Source organism: Ambystoma mexicanum, chromosome 4q (assembly GCF_040938575.1).
Source record: "Ambystoma mexicanum isolate Mex_15411 chromosome 4q, UKY_AmexF1_1, whole genome shotgun sequence".
NCBI lineage: Eukaryota > Metazoa > Chordata > Amphibia > Caudata > Ambystomatidae > Ambystoma > Ambystoma mexicanum.
This window is the reverse complement of record NC_090928.1, coordinates 416,930,045-416,952,915: the sequence shown is the minus strand read 5'-3', so window position 1 is coordinate 416,952,915 and position 22,871 is coordinate 416,930,045. Positions and strand designations below refer to the sequence as shown.

Below are 22,871 nucleotides of genomic sequence, written 5' to 3'. Positions count from 1 at the left end.
TAGACCACCTGTAAACACCCATCAGCCAACAATATTATTTCAAGTAGTCAGTAATATAAAGCCTTAATGAAGAGATAATGGGGCTCATTACAAGTTGGGTGGTGCGGATAAAATGCAGCGGTATTGCCGTAGATCGCCACATTACTGCACCGCCCAAATATAACTTCGGTGGATAGTTGAGGATTCACCTCCAGCTATGAGCTGGAGGTAAATGCGACCGCTTTCTGCCAAAATTACTGGCACGGTAATTCCAGCAAAAATGCCCCATTGAGTACTATGGACAAAAAGAAATGGGGAATTATGCCGCCACTTTTAATCTGGGAGTAATACTGCCGGACCAAGTGGTGGTAAGGGTAATACAGTTTGGTGGCATCTGGGCGGATTTACCGGCCAGATACCACCAAACACGTAATGAGGCCCAATGTGATGTTTATTCATTGGCTGCTCACCAGTGCATGCAAGTATTGTTCTTTGAAACCTTTGTTTGCTTAAAGTACTCATTCGTGCCAAGTACTCACCTCATCTTCCATGAACTCATTTACCAATTAATAAAACCGGTTGCTTGAGAGCCCTTACAGTGGATAATGAAGTACACTCATATAGAGGATTATATGTTTTTATAGAACATTTTGGTGCACAATGAAGTGAAACACTTTTTCAAAGGTTACTTTAATTAAATAATTGTTTATTTATTAATATTTTTGATTACAGGATTTATTACAAAATAGAACCGGTGGTACATATACCCCAACCATTTTTTAAACTTTATTACAACTTCCATACAATGGAAAACTAAATGTACCTTCCTCTTAATTTTTAGGTGGAATACTTTTTTTGCTATGTACATTTTGACACAAGCTAAAACTCTCTTGCTGAATAAACACGAAAAAGCACAGTATTCACGTACTGCATACAATAAAATTCAGTTATTAATCAACAACCCCACACATGTTCCCAAAGAAGTATTTATTCAGTTGTTGCTTGTTCTCTGGCAGACATGGCAAGCTCTGAAAGAGCAAGGAAGCTTTGAATGTCACTGGTTTTCAATCCCATCTTCTTTATCTACGGAAACAAACAAAAATGTCCATACATATATCTTCACAGAAAAGGAATTTGTATATAGCTCAAAAACACAAACGGGTATCAAATGCAGAATAGAATGCAAGAAACAACAGTGATTAACCTTAGGATCTACAACAAGCAGTGTGAAAATTGCAGTCTCAAAAGTTGTGTTCAAACCTTTAGAGCATAGTGTACCCCAGTGACAATGTGTAAGGTAGGCTGCGATCCAGTATGAAAATGCTGGACCTCTGAGTTGTAGTTGGAGGGAAGATTGACCTTGTGACTGTCTGCATCTAGAGCCGACACGTGCAGTCTTGGGATCAATGAGCACTTACAGTGACACGAGAAAACTCCTCTAGCTACTGTGTGCAATTACATGCCAAAAAAAGAGTTATCCATAAAAGTTTGGAAAAGTAAAATCATAGCTGGCGGACCTTAAATAGACTGGCTATCACTTTGAGAAGAGACCCTGGGCCAGCACGATTGTGCTTGAACTATATGGAACTGCATGCTGATTTAATTGTAGATACATGTACTTGAGAAACACTGATTACACCAGCAACTGTCCCTTTCCTCCTGGCTCCAACACCCCGCCCCACTTTTTTACTTAAAAGAATCTACCTTTTCTGTACTTCCCCCACATACCCTTATATCCTTCAATTCCCCGGAATACAGTAGCTGCAAACCTACAGTAGCTTCAACCCCTGCACAGTCCTGGAATTATTTGAGCTGTGGGTTGGATTGGTTATACGTATATTAGATTTCGCATGGTTTGATTCAATCGCTTGTAAAATGTTTTGATTATAAAATAAACTTTTAAATAAAGAAATCTGTGTGAAGATATACAATCATGGCCAGCTATCCCTTTGGGTTCAATTTAATTTACTATGTCTTTACTATGGTCCCTTTTTTAACTTGGCGGAAGAAAATAATATTGGGTTTACTAATTATGTCGACGGCACACAATATGCCGTCCCCTTAACAGGGATTCATGCTAAGGATTAAATAGTTGTGAATAAAGTGTGTGAACTTATTCAAACCTGGATGGTGGGCAATGGTTTCGCGCTTAATAAAGAGAAAACGGAGCTGATGGTAGTCAGCATTGAAAACAAACCATGGAGATGAGTACAGATTATCAGCAATTTTCATTGGCTGGCTACGACATCAAGACACAAAATAAGGTAAAAACGCTTGGGGTCCATTTGGACCAAAATCTAAATATGCAGGCTCAAGGTAGTAGTTTGGTCTCTTCTACAGCTTATTATATTAAATTGCTGGTGTAATTGCGTCCCCATATCTTGCGTGCAAACTGTGAGAAAGTAGGTAGGGCGATTGTGGGCTCTAAAATAGATTATTGCATGAGCCTACTTGTGGGTATAACTAAAGACGACTGCACAAGACTGCGAATCATACAGAATAGTGCACGGAGGGTCATTATGGGTCTCAAAAGGAGAGATCATGTCTCTATTGCAAGACGAAGTTTGCACTGGCTACCCATTGAAGCCAGGATACAATGTTGTCTACTATTGATGACCCATAAGTGTTTAATTAATGCAAGCCTACTGTACTTGTGTGAGGCAGTGCATCTGAAATTAAGTGTCAGGTCTCTCAGGACTAACAATACCACTCAGGTCTCTAAGGTGTAACAATACCAATCAGCTTGAAACACTGGCATGTAAGTTGACGCAGGTTTTGAAAGGGGCGCTCTTCTCGGCAGTGCCAAAATCATGGAATGCACTGCCCCCGGACCAACGAGCCCTGACATCAACTGCAATTTTTAAAAAAAGATTGAAGACCCTACTATTCAGATAAAGGGCTAAACTGTCAGAGGGTAGGGATACGGCACAGTCAATATTGTTATGGGCTCATATTTTGTACTGTTCTGATGTTTGTTCTTTATTATGTTTTATTTGCTGTTTGTTTTTGTCTGCGCTCTTAAGCCTCTGGGTCACTGGTGCGCATTACAAATTTATTAAAGTAAAGGGAAAGTACCATGTGTGAAAAACCAGAGGGTGTTTCACTGCCTAAACCCCAGGGATTCCCTTGCTCAGGTAGCCATCGCACTGCCATTGCCTTTGGATCCAGACTCTGGGGGTGGACAAGTGCAGGAGGATCACCTGGGTGACGGGTCCTGGGGGAGTGGGGTTGGAGCGCATGATGGTGAGACATGGTATTCCCCCTTTCCAAATACCCCTGTCCCGTCTCATTTCATAGGACATTCCAACTTCCAGATCCCCCCCCCCCTTTTCTACACAAACACTGAGTCGAGGAACAGGAGATCTAAGGATGAAAGGAGTACCACCCATGCAATACAATGGACATATGTCACTAATAAGATCAGGCAGAGTCAGGCACTTAATCATAATTACAAACACCTAGTACCTACTAGCTCCCCCTACGTGGTTAAAAGGTGGAACACTGAGACACACTCTGAGCAAGGCGATGCACAAGAAGGAGCCGTTCTTCCAGGGCAGCGGCAAACAAGGAGGAGCAGAGTGACAGGCCGAGGGATGGAACCGAGGTACAGAGATACCTCAGACACCCCAGCGAGAGATTGTTACCTCTGAAGGGCTTTGAAGGTTGTGCAACGAAGCCCAGCTGGAGAGAAGAAACAAACTTTTGTGTTTCCAGAATATCAGCCCCCCTCCCGTGTGAACAGCAGAGTTGGGAGATGCAGCAGCAGTTGTGGTATGAGCCTTGACTTCAGGATCAAAGCCGCTAAAGAAGAAAAGGAATTAACACAGCCAGTGAGTTGATGAACGCAATGAAAGTCTGGTCTGTGTTAAATGAAACTTGACAGCAACAGTATCCAATGAATTAAGGTTGCGTGTGCGCAGATAAGACGCAAGAGAAAGCAAAGCATTGAAAAGAACTGTAAAATTAAAGATACAAAGTAGCAGAGTGGTCTGGCAAAAGAAGATTGCCCAATCAAAAGTCTCTGTGAAAGGTCTGGTGCCGTAGACGTGGCGAAAACAGAAAGAAACTGAGATGCAAGATTTGAACTGTTAAATTGGATCCCGGCAGAGGGAAACCTGGATGTGAGAACTGTCTTTGAACTATTAGGTTTGATCCCGGCAGAGGGAAACCTGGATATAAGAGCTATCTTTGAACTTTGAAATAAGTACTTTGAATCTACATTTACCAAGAGGCTTTGGTGTAGGAGAGAAAAAGCAACGTTTGAGGAAAGAAGTTCCAAGTGGTCATGCTGAGGTAAGAGCAAAAGCCTTGCAGTTTCGAAAGTCTTCAACAGCTGAAGGAAAGTGAAAGGAGGCTCGAGCCCGACGGAGGGAAGCCTATGGAGGTGTGATTGAAGCTTAGGAAAGGGTAACCCCACAAATTGTGATTGAAAGGATTGAGCCCGGCAGAGGGGAACCTATACTGAATAAAGGTGCCCTGGGCTGGAGTGAGAGAAAGCTAAGAGGTCCAGTGGATAAACTAGTGACCTTTTGTGGAAGGTCCACAAAACGAACAGCATTGTTGTGTCCGAAGCCAGAGTGTGTCGCTAGGTCCAAGTTTGCCACCTTACCTCGTGCTAAAAAACGTGGGGAAGAGAGTTTACTCAGCCATACTGACATTTCTTTAGAACACTGATTTTTCTTTTTGCATTACACATTCCCTTTACACATTTATTGTTTTAGAAAGAGGGCAGGCATTAGGTTTATTAGTATAGGCCATTTTACTTTGACTAAGGACTGATTATGACTGTTTTCTTTTCGTTTGATGGTCGAGAATACTCCCATCTTAGTTGTAGGGCAAGATAGGAGTTTTCCAACCCCTTTTAAACCATCAATAAAGGTTTTGAAAGGTGCAGTTCTTGTGGCAGTGTCTACTTGTGATACCATGCCTCCCTCACACATCCCACACTGAAGAGGGCCACTGAACATTGTACAGAGAAAAAAATGAAAAATCTATGCTTCATGAATCAAATAATAATGAAAAGGAAACAACCAAATGCAGGAAATGTCTCTTAATTAGTAAACACACAAAGAGGGGATTTCAAGCCTTTGGAATTGCCTTTGAGAAGATTCTCCCTTACTAAAGTATTTTGGTGCACTGCTGCCATTCGGAAGTGCATCGCAAATAAAGATCCTAGGCAGGGCATATTTGGACTTTTGGACAGCACATGGCACTGCACAAAAAAAATGCCAGATAGTTTGCAGTACTCTGAAGGACGTACTGGCCAACTTGTACCTCCATATGCAAAACAATTGGTAGACAATGAAGATCAGGCAGAGTCAGATTAATGTGCTCAAAGCATGGAATATGACAGAATTTCAGCAGCACTCGGCACTAGCACATGTATGACACATCGGGAGATGTGTGTATATGGCAATTTGCAACACAATATAAGACCAGATCTATTTTTCGAAGTTAGGGGAGGACAGGAGTGGCCACAAACCTCTGACTGTCATAAGAAAAACATGCATTTTAAGCATGTGCAGTGAGGGCAGAGTCATTCAGGATGCCAAGAGTGCACATTTGGGTAATGGGGAGGGATTTTTAACAATGTCACATGCCACAGGGAAGAAAGACAGTCAGAACGGGGAATAGGGATGAAGGTGACAAGTCTCTTGGTAACGTTGTTGGCAATGAAGATGCTTGAAAAGGGCCAGTTTGTTTCTCTCCTACTAGTAGTTGCCCAACATGGGTGCCAGCTAGCACCGCTGCGGAGGTGGAAATGAGGTGCATTAGGGCATCCATAGAGTAGGATCCACACATGCCAACATTTTGGATCATATGAAGAGAGATGTTGTCACAGAAAGAAGAAATTCACTTCCCTATTGAGTTGCAATGGGGTAAAGGATATTTTGGGAGGGATATGATGAAAAATAGCAACGTTTTTGACAGCAGAATACAGAGTCTCCCCCTAAATCAGGAGAATGGGCATGCATTGGGAACATCTAGGCCACCTCTGACATCTGCAAGACACTCTGCTCTTGCGGAGACTGCCGGTGTTTGCAGAGGCTAGGTGGTCTGTCCCAACCTATTGCGCTTGAAGACAAGCATCGTCCGGGATGAGCCTTGCTGGACTTAAAGATGGCCACACTGCATCTTGCAATTATGACTGGTGGAGGAAGAAAACAGCAGACCGAAATGAACAAAAATAAAGGAAGAGTGCTACAGATGAAAGGAAAGGACAGTTAAGAGAAAGAATCCAGGAGAGTGGAAGACCCAACCTAGAGATAGGTGGAAGGAAAATTAGGAGGCACGTGAAGAGAAAGAGGATAAGGAGGCCAGGAAGAGAGTGCAAAGGTAAAGAAAGACACAGCATGACAGAACATCAAGGAGTGAAGAGGGAGAAAAGTGGAAAAAAGAATACCAAGTTATGGCATGGTAGTTTGGCAAAGAGCAGGAAAGGTGAGGGATGAGAAAATGTGAATAAGAGGGAAAAAACAGTCCTGAAGGAGTGGAAAAGGACCATGCAGAAGTAGAACAGACAAACAGCAGAGACGTTGAAAAGAGCCACCCAGAAATATAGAGGAGAAAGAAGGTCGGAAAATATTACCAAAAGAAGGGAACGGATGCAAGTTAAAGAGGATGCATAGAGAAGCCCAAAGAGAGAGAGAAGGGGGGAAACCTAAAATGAGCAAAGGGGAATACCGTGAGAAAAGGACCACTGTGAGGTCAAAATGAGGTAGAAAGAAAACGAAATAAACAAAATACTGTAAAAGCTGAAAGAAGCCAAGACTGACCCAATCTGAGAAAGAGACAAGAGTGTGGGAATAGGATGGAAGGAGAAAACCACGCCCAAGAAAGCATTGTGTGTGAGAACATTTGGGCCAACTGAGACTTCTGTGAAAAAAATCACATCTTGGAAACTGCTGTAGATCTTAGTGTGGGTTCTGGAATCGTGTCTTCATCAGGTTGGGCAGAGAGGCACGGAAAAAACATCTAGACATTGAAAAGGTTGACAGATCCAGAAAGGATAGGAAGGAATCCTTCGTAAGGATAACACAGAGAAAAGAGGGGCAAACACGCAAACCAGGGAACGGATGCAGGTTCAAGTAGACATAGGGAAACGTTGGGCAGAAAAGTGTTAGAGATTCTGGCACCAAAAAAAAGCCCACCCCAATAGGTCCACATATCAGTACACAATCAAAGGTAAGCATGTTGGGGCCTTTGGTGGATAATGCATCAGTGCCTGCGAGGAAGGGAAAAAAGAAGGGTACCTGCGGCGCAACAAACCCGAGTCTCCCATCAAGATGAGCCAGGGCACCATGTCGGGTGAGTGCCAGGTAAACTGACTGGAAACATCCAAGAAGATAAAAGCAACAGCCTTTCATGCACAACAGAAGAGAATCAACAAAAGTGACAAAAAAGTGGGACACACTACAGGCCAAGAGAACATGAATGACTATTTTTCACCAAGACCATACATCTGAAACAAAAAAAGGACAATGGGTTTAAATGAAGATCCCCTAAAGACACACTGTAAGGCCCTTCAACCTAATTTCTGTTTGGTGTGGTATAAATAAAAATAAACGTGGCAAAACCTATTGTGTTGAGTTGTTCATTAATCCCTCAAGGGTAACCTATTACACAACATTAATGAATAGCAGCTCACACTCTTTCTGACCCAGCATTTTTTCATTTCATTTGGATTCAGGCTTTCAGCAATTTTTGTCTATCCAAATGGTAACCTTGGGCTGATTGTCAAGGTTTCCTGATTTGGCATGTTACATACATTCCCTTTGTTATGGTGCATATGGATTCCACTGCAGACTTTGCCACTTTGTGATACTGCTCACTGCCTAGTATAAACAGTGAACAATAAAGGACTGAACCTGACCCCTCCAGAACACCACATGAAACCGGGCCCTCTGACGAGACAAAGTGACCCAGGTTCCATCTCATGGGTTCTGGCCTGCACAGAATCAGGTCCATTCAAACATGCTTCCCCTGCCTCCTCCCTGTCAGTTCCCAACAATGGGCAACAAACACTATGCTCAATGGTGTCGACGGTGTATGACAGAAGCAACATCGCAAGGACTGGAATACAACCACTGTCCATGGTATCAGCAAATGGTCTAACACTGAAAAAGGACAGAGTCATCAATGAAGCTAGTCTTTCCAAGCACTTTTCCAGCTGGCTGAATACCAACTCCTCCAAGGTTCTTCAAGAATGGTAGAAATTGATGAATGGGGATTGCACTGAGGCTTTTTTGATTACCCTGCAAGAAGAGCAAATTATTTACTTCACAAGGATGTTCTTTCTGATGCATTAGTCCTTGTCTCCACAGATAGCTCCTCTTAGAGAAGTCTTCTTCATCGCCTGCTATCTTTGGAAACCTTTTCAGCCACCACGGGGCTCAGTGAAGCTCTGAAGTGGCTCTGTTCAATGTCATTGGGCAACCATGACACCAGATGTGACGTATGGGGCATTATGTATGGAGATAGCAGAGCCTGCATGGCCTTAACTTTTGTCTTTTCCCCTGGCACTTAGCAGCTCAGGAAATGCAGGTAGTGTATGTGCTATCCACCAATGGGGAAGGTCAAGAGGGCAATGAGAAATTTGTGAGAGAAAGGACTAATAATCTGAAAGAACATTGCTGAGTGGAGAACTCTGGAGAACCACGCAGCCAAAGTTAATAAAGCTTGGCGAATCTGTGCAGTGAAGCCCACATAGCCATCTGAGAGATGTCAGAAATGGTATATACATCACTGTGATGCAGAGATAGCCCCCAGTCCTCTGATAGAATGGGGCCTTACTTCGCCAGCCAAATGGTTGCATTCTGTAATCCAGAGGATGATTTAACTGAATAGGGTCTGTTTATTAACATCCCTACGCATACAGGTTCCAGATTAACTAACAAAAAGCTTGTCATCCTTCTGCGTGTTCCTCCTCCTAGAGACATAGCAACTGAGAGCTATTTGTGATTACATGAAGTGAAACCTCTCCTACACCTTGGGTGGATCAGGTGAAGGGTAGAAAACCATGAAATGAATCTTCTGTGGGGGGTGGAAATACATAACGTTGGGAGTGAAGGGATGTCTCACCCACAGAGTCACTTTCTCCTTTGAGAAAACAAGACAGAGTCAAACACTAGGATTGGCCACAAAATGTGTATAAAAACACACTAATTAAAAGGAGATAGACAATAAGTCACAGTTTGGTGTTCAGAAAAGGTCACACACCACACTTTAGATTCACAGCGTTTCAATGCCAATACTACAAAAATAGTCTACAGTGGAGGAAAAAGATTTGAGAAAATATAAATATCATATAGGTCTTTTTAGGTTATGATGCAGTAACACACACGAATAAGCTTAATAGGTCCACAGACAACCTAGCAACAATGTTCCCCAGTGCTCAAGGTAAGTGAGCCGGTTTTGGCTACTTTCGTGGAGTTTAGAATGTACTTCCACGTTCTCACATAGGAAGTGTCACATAGGACAACTGGGATCAAGGATGCCACGTTTTGTCAGTTTGCTATTTTTATTTGGGGTCTGAAGTGGCTAATGTAAATATGAAAACTGGGATTTCCCTACAATAAATAAACTCAGCATGGTTTTCTCCAAAGGGATGCCCCTTCAGCCGTAACGGGTAGTGTGGCTTTGGGTCTGGGGAGTTAATGTTAAGTCTATGCAGTTTCCAGGAGTTTGCATCACTTCCATGCCTTTGGCGTTGCAGCTTACAGGTGACCCGAACCCTCTGGTTTCATCTAGGTTATTGCAGGCTTTCTGGTGTCCCATACCACATGACCAACTCTGGAATAAGTCCTGTAAGCATTTAGGTTATTAGTTTACAGGGAGAGCGAGAGAGGGGTTCCTGGGCCAGACTGGGCCAGGCTGACCGTAACCTGGATATCTTCAGTTCTCTGATCTGACCATACTTGTGTCTGCTTGCACTGACCTGAGGACTGTGATGCTCACAGCACATGAATAACTTTTTGATTTGTGTTAGTGTATGTTTTTATTGCCAGAGATTGCAGGAGTTGTATCAATGCTTATAGTCGGGTCTCCAGATAAGGTGCGTACCAGGCCTTTTTACGCATGAAAACCTTGTAAATACAACAGCTTTATTATTTTCCTGTTTACATTTACACACAAGTTTAGAGGGCAGGGCAAAGGTCAGGTTACAAACCGCTTCTTTTGAGCCATGGGAAAAAACCTCTGAAACAGAATGCATTTCTCTGAAGCCTTTCAAAAAAGAAACTGCACACTGTGATGAAATGAATGGTGTATTTCCATTCAGCTTCTGCTGTGTTGCTGCTCATTGAGCAAACAGAAGCACTGTACATATTTATTTTCCTAGCATTTTAGGATTGTAAAATGTATTAAATGGAAAACTAAGCTGCAATTGAGAATTAATATTTTGAAACAAATTATGCTTTTTTCCCATTGAAAGCAAACCAGTATTGAACAATTGTATTTTTCAGGAGTTCCTGTGCTGTGTGCATAATCTTGCAGAGGCAGATCATTTTTACACTTATAATTTAATGCACACTCCAATTATAAAAAGTGTGTAAAATGATCAACTACGCACAATCTAGTTTACATCCATTCAACCTTGCAGTCAATGGGCTACATTACTATAAATGGTCAGTGGCAGCAGAGTCTTTGTTCAAGGGGTGAGTGATTGTCATTACACCAATTACAGATGTTCTAGACTCTCATATTGACAAGACTACAATTAAAACATCCCAAACCTCCAGGAAGTGCAAGCACTGTTCAAAAACAAAGTTTCATTTGTAATTGAAATAGAATTGAATTGAAATAGAAACTCAGCAAAACCTGCCCGGTGATAATCCAGATAGGTATTTAACTTTATGTAGTGCTTTATACATGGTTCGTCCAACATCTAGGCACTGTGATTATTATACCTCAGTCGATACTCAGTTAACCAACCTCTGAAGGAGGTTAGCCAATAAGATAGCTCAGCAGGTTGAGCACTCGTTGCTGCAATCTGTATGGGATCTGTAGGTTGCAGGTCCGAATCCCGCCAAGACCAACTCAGTATTTCATTGATAAAGCAGTACCGACTTCAGTTTGGTGATAATAGTGATAAATATGTTCTACGTACAGGGCTTTGCCAAAAGCGCTATATAAATAACCATTTGACCATGCGATTAGATAAAGAATTTAGCATGGAGTCCTTGCCTCTCTGCACTATTGTAACATAACATTGGCATAGCATTAGGTAGTAATAGCTCCAGGAAATGAGGGCTTTCATTAAACATCACAAGACAATTCTCCTATCGAACCTCAAAACACACAATACAATTCATGCTTGCTTTACTATGTAATTGACTAGGTTTTTGTGTTTTCAACATTTAAATATATACAGGAGAGGTAGAATGGTCATACCTTAGAGAAATAATAAAAGGTGTATTCTGTCACAATGCAGAAAGCTGCCACATAGTAATGATTTCTATACAGTTTTTGCACACGTTGGCTGGATGTCACATACATTTTACTCTCTTGCAAAGGAGAAAAGTCCTTTTTACTCACTTAAAATCACATTTACTCTCAAAGTTTAAAAATGGGAAATAAAATACTCTGATGGCAAAATCTTATCTGGAGCACTGCTTATAGTGTCAGTGTGTCCATTTCTGGGAAGCCACAGGCTTGAAACATTGTATCCACAGGACTGCTTTGATGCGCCAGGTGATCTGGCAATCGTAGCAGTGCACTCGCTACCTTCGCCAATGAGGAAAGGTGTTTTCATAAAAGGGAGAGACCTTCTTTTCAGTACTGAAGATTTGGGTTTGGGTATAGCAAGCTTTCATTTCAATTTGGGAGAGGGAGCCTTTCCAATAGCCCAGAGATTATTATAAGGTTTTAGATCAGTGATGAAGTCTCTATCGCAGGTTTGCCCTGATGGGCCAGTAGGATGGGGAGTGAATGGACCCCTAGGACTTGTCTGAGGTGATGTGATGTGACTGTCCCATGTCACGTGCTAGGACTAATTGATATGGGAATCCTACCCATACCTTCCCCATGGCAGATATACACTTGCGCTGGGTGATGCCCATTCCTTCTGAGTTACTAACCTTGTGGTTTCCAGAAGAAGGCAAGGGGCTTTGTCATACAATCGATGGGGCTCGAAGATGAGTTAGTCCTAAAGTCAGCACAATAAGGTTGTATTAATAACGCTAGGTTTCCCATGCAGGCAAGGAGCAGCTCCCTATCCCAATGATCCGGAGGCACCCAAGATAAAATGCCCCTGGTAAAGTTCCACCACCAAAAGGTAGGCTCAGGTAGCCCCAGGTTCATAACAGAGGCATCACAACACGTATGCAACACAGCCCCTCTAACCCGGACCATGAATACCAACAGCCCCAGGTGAGTTTGGGTTGTTGGGGACAACGGCTCTTACTGTCGGTCTGGACTTGAAGGTCCATGGGTCACAGGTGCAGAGTGTTTGTCGGAAGGCAACTTTGACAACGGGGTCCAGCGATTTGCAGTACCTTTCAGATCTGGATAACCATCAGACTAGTCTTGAATGAAGCAACAACAAGCTTGTTGTGATGATCCACCTCCCCCGTGACATTGGAAAATCTCCAAGGCACCTCAGGTACATTGGGAAGTTACAGTGATCCTGCACAAGGTCTGCAGGCAACAGGATGATGGTCAACAGGATACAGACTACACCACAACTCCCCTTTGGGTTAGAGGGCAGCAGTCACAGAGAAGTATTGTGTCAGGGCCACTGCGAGGATGCTCTATACAGGTAAGAGCACCAAGCTGCAGAAGCATTTAGCAACAAGAAATTAACAAATTACTTACCTCCAAGTAATGTTCTTTCTGATGGATGTTCCCTCCCACAGATTCCTCAACTTTGATATCTATCCCACAGTGCAGATGCTCTTTGGAAACTTTTATGCCACCAGGGGGTGCAGCTCGCCTCTGCATCAGCACTGCCTGAAGCCCCCTACAGGGGGGAGCATCCTGCTCAACCGTCTCCGTGATAACCTGGGTATCACTGGTCAGGCTCTGGCGTGGCTGACCTCTTTCCTCTCCAATCGACCCTCCCAGGTCCAACTGGAGTCCTTCCTCTCTGACATCTTTTTCTCCACCTGTGGTGTCCCCCAGGGATCAAATCTCTTCGCCGGGCTGTTTAACCAGTACCTGGCACTCCTTGCCCACCGCATCGCCGCTCTCTGCCCCAACTTTCAGTGCTATGCGGACAATACCCAGCTCATTTTCAGGCTACCCTCGGCCTCCTCCTCTCCTTCCCTCATCTCTGACTGTCTGTCTGCTATCCAGGAATGGTGTGCCGCCAATGACCTCTGCCTTAATGCCAGTAAGACTGAGATTCTACTCATCGGCACACCCACTCCCTCCTTCCCTGCAGCTCTCTGGCCGGCCTCTCTTGGCCCTCTTCCTGCTCCTACCTGCAAGGCAAAAAACCTCTGGGTTATCTTTGACTCCACACTCTCCTTCTCTCCTCATATATCTGACGTCTCTAAGAAGTCACACTACCAGCTGCACCTCCTCAGGGGTATTCTTCCCTTTCTCTCCTTCCCCCAGAAGCTCACTGTCTCACGAGCCCTGGTTCTCTCAAAGCTGGACTACTGTAACAGCCTCTATCTTAATCTTCCTGCCTCCACTCTCCGCCCTCTGCAACTCATCCAGAACAGAACTGCGAGACTTGTCTTTGGCCTCAAGCCCAGGGACTGTATCTCTCCAGGACTGAAGTCTACACTGGCTCCCAGTGGCTGCGAGGATAAAGTTCAAAACCCTCTGCATTGTCCACAAGGCCTTCTGGGGCCTGGGGCTTAAATACCTTCAACTCTCTCTTCCTAAATATCTTCCTTCCTGAGCCCTTCGCTCATCCGTCTCCAACTCCCTCAGGGTCAGCCGCTTCTCGAAGCAACGAGCTGGGGGTAGATCTCTCTCTGCGGCAGGGGCCTCCCTCTGGAACAGCCTTCCTGCCTCCCTGAAACTTGAGGAGAACCATCTCCGGTTCCGGAAGCACCTCAAAACCTTCCTCTTTGCTTCTGCTTTCTCTCTCCCTCTCCCCTGCTAATCCTTCGCTGAATCTGCACCGAATCTGCAACTGGGCCACTCTCGCCGACCTCGGACCTGGGCCCAGCCACTCTCCACTTGCACTGCCTCCCTGGCAACCCCTGCACTGCGGGACTGTCTCTGTATCCCTACAGCCCCCGTTCCCAGCACTTGTCTGCACTTACCTTGCACTTGCCACCAGCTGGCCCTTTATTTATTTATTTTACTCTACTTACCTTGTACTGCACTTCCCCCCTCCCCTCCCCTTGCACTTCTCCCTTCCCCCTACCCCTGCACTTCCGCGATCTGAATGACACCTGGCCTAGTAGGATCGTTGTCTGTCTTCCCCTTGTTCCCCCCTCCCTGCCTCGTCGCGCCTTGAAACACTTCAAACACTTGTGTATAGGTGCGTTACAAATGCCATATCATATCATATATTATCGGGGGCAGTATATATAGAGGTGCTGCGCCCTGTGACCTCAGTTCCACTCTTTTTAACTAGCATTGAGTGACTGCAGAAACCAGGTGTACTAGCTAACCGCCAAAAGGGGCAGGTAGGGAGGGCGATGAGGAATCAGTGGGGAAAAGTCGATCAGAAATAACATTTACCAAAAGGTAGGTAATATGTTCTTCTAATGGACTCCTTCCTACCACAGATTCCTCTTCTTTGATATACTCCCAAAGCAGTACAATGACCTGGAGGAGGGAGGGTAGCAAGGACACCACCTAAACCAGAAAACTCTGAAGGACAGCTCTGTCGAAACAAGCGTCCTGACCAGACAAAGAATCAAAGCATTAATGTTTAGCAAATGTGTGCAAAGAAGCCCACATAGCTACTTGGCAAATATCCAGAACAGCGACTCCACATTGCAATGCTGACATGGTAGCCAACCCTCTGGTGGAGTGTGCCCTAAGACTTTCAGGGACATCCTTGCCGGGCAGATCGTAGCATTTAGAGATACAAAGATACAAAGAATGATCAAATGGGACTGGGTCTGCTTGGTCACAAGCCCTGTCAGCGGAAGACACCAGTGTAACCAATGAAACGTTGTTTATCCTTTCTGGTCTCTCTTGGCAGAGAGACAGAGAAATTCAGGGCCAGCACCGGAGAAAGCTGATGAAAATGCTCGTCTGTCTTGGATGGGTGAGACAGAGGAAAAAAGACAGACAGATGCATCTTTTGAGAGGGATGGAAGTCTGAGACCACCTTCAGAAGGAAGGAGGGTATAACTCTCAAAATTGCCTTTTCCTTGGAGAAAACCAAGTAGGAAGGATCAAGTGACAACACCTGGAGCATACTCACCCATCTAGCAGAAGTGATGGAAACCAGGAAAATCAGCTTAAGGGTGTGCAACCTTAATGAACATTAATGAAGGGGCTCAAATGGAGTGCCCATTAGAAATGTCAACACTGAATTTAAATTCCACATCGGGACAACAAGCTGGCTTGGGGGAAACATATTAGAAGGAACCCTCATGAATTGAGGACCATGGGGATCTTGAAAAAAGAACCCTGCTCTGGGGTCCACTTGAAGACCGAAATGGCCACAAGATATCCCTTCACCGTACCAATCTGTAGGCCCGTCCGGGCCAAAGGCAGAAGAAAATCCAACACAGAGGATGTGGAGAAAATAAAAGGATCCAGATGCCTCTCCCAGCACCAACCGAAGGTTTATGCCACCTGTAGGCATATATGGATTTGGTGGCGGGTCTTCTACCAAAGAGGAGTATGGCCAGATCATCTACTAACAAATCCCACTCCTTATAGTTCTGCCTTTCAGCAGCCAAGCATGAAGGCTCAGGCTGCCGAAGCTCGGTGGTGGGGTGGGTTGGAGTGGGTCCATCCTCTGCGCTAGACACCAGGGAGGGTAGATGGCCATGTTCATCAACTCTAAATACCACGTTCTCCGGGCCCAGCCCAGAGCGATCAAGACCATCGTGGCCCACTCGACTGTCAATGCATCCCCCAGAACTCCCTGCACTTTCTGTTCACACTGGAAACAAAGACATCCACTGCAGGAGTACCCCAACGGGAATACATCTCCTCCAGAACATCTTGGCAGAGATCCCCCTCGTGGGAGGTCAAAGACTGAATGCTTAGAGCATCCGCCAATACATTGTCCTTGCAGCAGTCAGAGACACAGCACTCACTACAGCCCAGAACCACAACCGAACTGCTTCTCTGCACAGAGGCAAGGAGCCCACACCACCAACCCGCTTGTTGAGGTAATGCATAGCTACTCTGTTGTCTGTCAGGACAAACACTGTCTTACCATTCACAGAGGGGAGAAAGGTGACTAGGGCCAGCCTTATCGCTCTCAGCTCTAGTAAACTGATGTGCTACTGGAAGTCAGTTGGAGATCACAGGCTTCTCACCATAAGGTCTTGAAGTTGAGTACCCCAGCCCTTCATACATGAATCCGTGACCACGGTCACTTGGGGACAAGGTTGCCGAAACAACATCCCCCTCAGGAGGTTGTCCTTCACAGACCACCCTTGCAGGTCTCCGGAAACTGTCTGAGACTTGGAGAAGGTCTGACGTTCGTCTTTGAAACTGTGACCACAGAGCTCAGAACCCACCTCACACCGAGTCTGGCCAATGTCATCACAAGGATGCAGGAAGCCATGAGACACAGCAGTTGCAGCAAAGCCCGGGCTAGAACCCATGCTTGTGGCTGGAAGATTCAGACCATAATCTTGATGTTCACCATTCTATCCTTGGGCAGGGACCAAGGCTAGCAGCTTAGTAAAGACCCTGGGCACCAAAGAAAGACCGAATGGAAGAACCCTGAAGTGGTAATGATTCCTTCCCACTTTGAATCTCAGGTACTTCTTGTGCCTCCTGTGGATGAGAACATGGAACTAAGCAACCTTGAGATCCAGGGAAACCAGCTTGTCATTCAGGTGCAGAACATGCAGGATCTGAGCTAGGGTAACCATCTTGAACTTGTCCTTGCTTAAGTACAAGTTCAGCAGCCACAGATCCAGGATCTGTCCTCAGGCCTCCGTCTTTCTTTTGCACCAGAAAATAGGTTTAATAACAATTCCTGCCTTGTTGCAGTTTTATGGCCCCTTCTGCAAAATGCTGACAGATCTCCTCCAGCAGGAGAGGCTCCAGAGGCAAGGGGTGGTCCTGAGGGCAAAGGGGAGGCAGTAACCCTGTTGGATTAACTGTATGGTCCAAGCATCGGAAGTAGTACGCTTCAATTCTTCTCCAAACTAAGATATCCAGCCTCTCACGGGGGAGTAGTGGCTGAAGTCCCCTTCACTGGGGCTTTGCCCCAGTCGTGAGGGGGCACAGTCAAAAGCACCTCCTCTAGGTCTGCCTCTATTTTGCTTCTTGTGTCACGTGTAAGGGACTCAAGACCACTCATCTAACGACATGGACAAAGTTCTCAGACTCAGGGAGGCAATAATACACACACACTTAGACCAATTTGCTCTTTACAGGCCCTTTGTTCAGACGAGATATATAAGCAATTCTGGAAATGAATAGATTTGGTTATACATAGAGGCATACATGAGTAAAATAATAGATCAGTTACGTCACCCTTAGTGCAGTTGAGGAAGAAGATGTAATCCCAGCCAATACGACACTACCCAGTCCCAAGGCAGGTAGGCAGAGATCACACATTCTAACGGGGTCTGGAGCGGAGCGTCCTCCCTCTCTGCAAGACTTCATCACACAGGGTTCCAATTCTCTGGCTTTTCATTAGGAATACCTCTCCTCTTTATGGGGAGCAGATCCATGTGCCTTTACGGGCACTGACTGGCCCCGGCCAAAGGACAGACAGCAAGCATGGGGATTCAAGAGTTGAAAAATCCAGTTCGAAGTGGAAAAACCCAGCTTCTCTCCCTCGTTCTCAGCACCCCTCATCACTGCACCAGGATAACTCCAACTCCCTTCTTGGCGGGTCCTTGATCAAACAATATGCCAACTATCCACCATAATGAGCTCATCTGCTTCCAAACATACATATCGCCACGGGAGGTGGCAAGGCTCAACATTAAGCATTTCAATAACTCAACATTAAGCATCTCTTACCTACTCACCAGGTTCACCTTCAAGCGAACACGTTGTGCAGCACTGCCTGGCCGACTCTGGACTACTCCCTGGAATCCTGGTCGAAGCAGTAGAATCTCGTGAAGGTGTGTGTGGACCTCCGCGTAGCAGCCCTGCAGATGTCCAGCAGGGGCACACCAGACAGGAACGCCGTTGTAGCAGCGATCGCTCTGGTTGAATGGGCCCTCGGACGGCCGGGCAACGGTCGGTTTGCCAACCGGTGACAGTGCATGATACAGCCGGAGAGCCATCTATAAATGGAAGCCTTTGAGGGCCTTCTCTTGGTTCACAGGTCCAAAGTTCACAAACAGATGTGATGTCTTCCGAAAACTCTTTGTGCGATCCACGTAGAACTTCAGCGCTCTAGCCACATCCAGCGAGTGCAAAGTCCTCTCAGCCGGCGACGAAGGAGACGAGAAAAAAACAGGTAACACCAAGGGCTTGTTGAGATGGAAGTCCGACGGCACCTTGGGCATGAAGGAGGGGTGCTTCCTCAGCACTACCTTCGTCTTGTGGAATGTCAGGTATGGAGGTTTACAGGAGAGGGCCTGGATCTCTCCCAATCATCGTGCGGAGGTGATGGCCATGAGAAACGCTGTCTTCCACGATAGGAACTTGAGCAGTGCCGAATGCAAAGGCTCGAATGGGAGACCCATGAGCCTGGTCAGCACCACGTTGTGCTCCCACGCTGGGGCCGGAGCCTTCACCGGTGGGAACGAGCGGAACAGTCCTTTCACCAGGAGGTGACACCACAGAAACGACTGCCCCGGAGTTCTGGTGTAGCAGGAGATAGCCGCCAGGTGGATCTTGATGGAGGCATGCGCCAGCCCCGCCTTGGCCAGCAACAGCAAATACGGCAGCACTTGAGGGGTTGTAATCTGTAGAGGGTTGATCTTCTGTGCACGGCACTAGACAGAGAACCTCTTCCACTTATGTCCATAGCACTTAAGAGTCGAGGATGACCTGGCCTTTGCAAGTACCTTCTTGCAGTCTGCCGGGATATCGTAGCCTCCGAACTCTAGTGCTGCAGGAGCCAGGCCTGCAGGTTCAGCGATCCCGGGTCGTGATGTAGGATGACGCCTCCTTCCCTGGAAAGAAGATCCGCGTCTGTCTGCAATTTGACTAGGGGGGACGATGACAAGTCCAGAAGGTCTGAGAACCATATCTGCCTCAGCCACGCTGGTGCGACAAGGATCATCCTGCACCGGGACCGTCTGATTTGACGGTTGAGTCGCAGAAGCAACGGCGGGAACGCGTACAGGAACAGGCCGTCCCAGGGAAAGGCGAATGCATTGCCCATGCTCCCCGGCTGGGGAAACCTGCTGGCGAACCTCCGGCACTTAGTGTTCACCGCCGTCACGAACAGGTCGATCTGGGGACTCCTCCATCGTCGGAATAGGAGATCCACTTGATCCTGCCGAAGCTCCCCCTCGTGGCAAGAGCACAGCTTCCTGCTGAGTGAGTCGGCGACAGTGTTTTCCACTCCTGCCAGATGAAAAGGTACCAGGAACATCCCCTGGGCGATGGCCCAGTGCCACAGATCCTGCGCTTCCTTGGATAGGGCTGGGGATCTGGTGCTCCCTGCTACCGGATGTATAACATTGTGGTGGTGTTGTCAGTGAAGATCCGTACCACCTTGCCCTTGAGGGACGGAAGAAAAGACCTGAGGGCCCAGAACACGGCCCGGGGCACCAGGACTTTGATGTGCAGGGACTTCTCCTCCGGGAGCCAAAGGCTTCTTGCGTGGAGATCTCCAGTGTGCGCTCCCCATCCCTCCAGGGAGGCGTCCGTCATCACCGTCTCCTGGTGCGTTGGGGTCGGGAAGTCCATGCCCTCCACGAGATGCGCGCGGGTGCTCCACCACTGGATCGCCTGACAAAGTCTCGTTGTGGGAGAGCTTGTCCTCGAAGCTCCCCGCCACTTGCATCCAGCGGGCGTCGAGGAACTCCTGCAGTGGTCGCATCGGCAGCCTGCACAGGCGCACCAGGTAGATGCAAGATGACATCATGCCGAACAAGGACTTGATGGACCTGACCCTGGTAACTTCCATGGTCAGCAGCCGTTGTACCTTGCCTAAAATGGCCTTCGTCCTCTCCTCCGACGGTGAAGCCAACCGCGCCATGTGTCGAGTCTGGCTCCCAGGAACAGGGCGCCCTGCGACGGTACGAAGTGGGACTTCGCGAAGTTGATCGATATTCCCAGTTCCGTGAGCAGGCGGACAGTCTTCGATGTGTGGTCGACGGCGAGTTCTCTTGACTTCGCTCGGATGAGCCAATCGTCCAGGTAAGGGTAAACGTGGATCCCCTGCAGGCGCAGCCGCTCTGCCACCGGTGCCAGGCACTTGGTAAAGACCCTTGGAGCCGACTTCAACCCTTAGGACCGGCACTTGAACAGGTAGTGCCGCCCTTGGACCACGAAACATAGGAACTTTCAATGTCCTTTGTGTATGGGGATGTGAAAGTAAGCATCCTCCAAGTCCATCGACGATTGGAAGCCGCCTTCCTCCAGCTGTCCCAGCACACGCTGAAGGGTAACCATCCCGATTTCTGGGCTTTGATGTATTTGTTGAGGCGCTGAAGGTCCAGGAGGGGTCGCCAACCGCCGGTCTTCTTTCAGACGAGGAAGTACCCCGAGTATACTCCGGAGCCTCTTTGGGACGAGTTCTATGACGCCCTTTCTCAGCATGGCTCGTACCTCCAGAAGCATCTGTGGAACGTGGTTTTCTTTCCTGGCCACTGTTGGGAAATGGGGGCACTATCTTTGAAACTCCAGAGTGTGCCCATGGGCTAGGGCATCCAGCACCCAACGGTCGGTGGAGATGGACTTCCACACGCCGACGAAGTTCGCCAGCAGGCCTCCCACCGGGGTGCTTAGGTGGGGGCCCGACGTCACGACCAGTTCAATCTTGTTTCGCCGAGGCCTTGCCACCCTGGGCTCCTTGGCGACGACGACGGTATCCACCGGTCTTGCTGTGGCATCTGTAGGCTTCCTGCGATGAGGAATGGGCAGATTGGCGGTACGACGATGAACTGCCGCCAAATCCTTTGGAGGCACCTTGAGATTTGCCTCTGGAGGTCCAAAAGGACGGCCGTCATTGATGAAGAGCGCCTCGGGCACAGGTTGTCTCGGTGTCCGCTTTGATGGCCTGTAGCGACTCGTCCACCGCTTTCCCAAATAGGTTGTTTCCGTCGAAGGGCATGTCAAGTACACTGGTCTGCACGTCCTGAAGGAAATTGGTGGCCTTGAGCCAACCGCGCCGGCGCAGGCAAATGCTGTTTCCCATCTGACGAAAGATGGTGTCGGAGAGGTCTGCGGCAACCGTGATGGCGTGGTCCGACGCTAACCTCGCCTTCCAAAAGGATTTCAAGGGCTTCGGCCCGCTTGTCGTCTGGGAGGAAGTCCAGGAGGGAAGCGATCTTGAACCACAGCTCCCTGTCGTAGCGTGCCACGATCGCGAGGGCGTTGGCCGCCTTGATGGCCGTCGTCGCCAACGAGATGACCCGTCGCCCCATTGCGTGCAGCTTCTTTCCCTCGCCGTCCAGTGGGGAAGTGGAAATTGATGCCGTTGCCCTAGCCAATTTCTTCCTGGCCGCTGCAGAAACGACCGAATCCGGGGACGGCTGTGCTCTGAGGCACATAGAAGCGGAGTCTGGGACCTGGTACTTCTTCTCGTACTGTCCCTCTTCGCAGGGGCCGTGGGCGTATTCTTCAGCAGGGATAGTCCTTCAACCCAGATGTTGTCCAGTAACGGGACTGAGAGGATGGTGTTCCTTTTGGCTTCCCGTCGTTGGTAGAGGAAACCTTCCTTCCTTCCTTCCTTCTGCTCTTCAGGGCATAGCTGAAAAAGTTCTGATGCCCTGGCGATCATGGCGTGATCGTCAGGAGGGTGGGGGGAGGCCCGGGAAGGGGGTGATCGGAGATCCGTCCCGTCGCCACCACCGTCGTCGTCCGTCCCCGTTCCGGTCTCATCCCTCGGTGGAGGGGATGGAGGTGAAGGCTGGAACGGAGGGGGAGCCTAGATTCGTCTCTGCTTGTTCGGTGGGCTTCCCGACGGTCCAGGCGTAGCTGGAACGTCCATTGGGGGTAAGGGCAGCCTTGTCCTTATCTCCATACACAGGGTCTGCAAAGCCATCATGATTGCTCCTGAGTTGTCCTGTGGCATAGGCATCAGTTGCAACGGGAGTAACGGCAGGGGCGCGGGGTCCTCCGTTTCCTCCACGTCCCGCGGCTCCTCGTCGGCTCCACCGTTGCTCTCCACGTCCGCCTCGTCGGGATCCTCCCGTAGGCCTCAAACTTCTTGTCAAGGATAGCTTTGATGCCAGCTAGCTCATCCTCAGAGGGGTTATCTGTGTCCGTTATGGCTACCGTGCCCCCCCTTTTTCTCGTCCCAGGGTTTCACGGGGGTCTTCTCGATAGGCTGGAAAGATGATTCCCTCCGGTGTGGCAGGGAAACTCTAGGCCCGGAAGACGTCTCCACTGGGGTAGCCTCCACAGGCTTTGCCAGCGCCGCCACGACTCCTTCAATCGAGGCCTTCGCCGGGTGAATCAGGGCCTTCAGGACCTTGGGCGCGTCTGAGGCCTTCACCTTAGGGGGAGGGTCACTGCCTCGCCCCCCCCTTGGCTTTTTCCGTCGGGATCGACCGGGGCTTCTCCCGAAGCTTACCCGGGTTCAACTTCCTTTTCCACGAACAAGAGCGTTGGCTCGTGGATGATGCCGTCGGTGACATCGCGCCCTGCCTGGCAGCCGAGGAGCCCAAACGAACGGCGCTCCCAGTGCCCGCGGACTCACAGTGCTT

The 22,871-nt window shown here is 47.8% G+C and overlaps 1 protein-coding gene across 1 annotated transcript in view; it reads right to left on the bottom strand.

Moving 5' to 3' along the window:
- Nucleotides 1-664: 664 nt before the first annotated feature.
- The window catches only part of COG2 (component of oligomeric golgi complex 2), a 1,367,578-nt gene continuing 1,345,371 nt past the window's right edge, over nucleotides 665-22,871 (bottom strand). Inside the window, exon 18 of the mRNA XM_069607998.1 lies at nucleotides 665-1,062. Coding sequence (XP_069464099.1) covers nucleotides 967-1,062 — 96 coding nt within the window. The 3' untranslated portion in view covers nucleotides 665-966. The remainder of the gene's footprint in view (nucleotides 1,063-22,871) is intronic.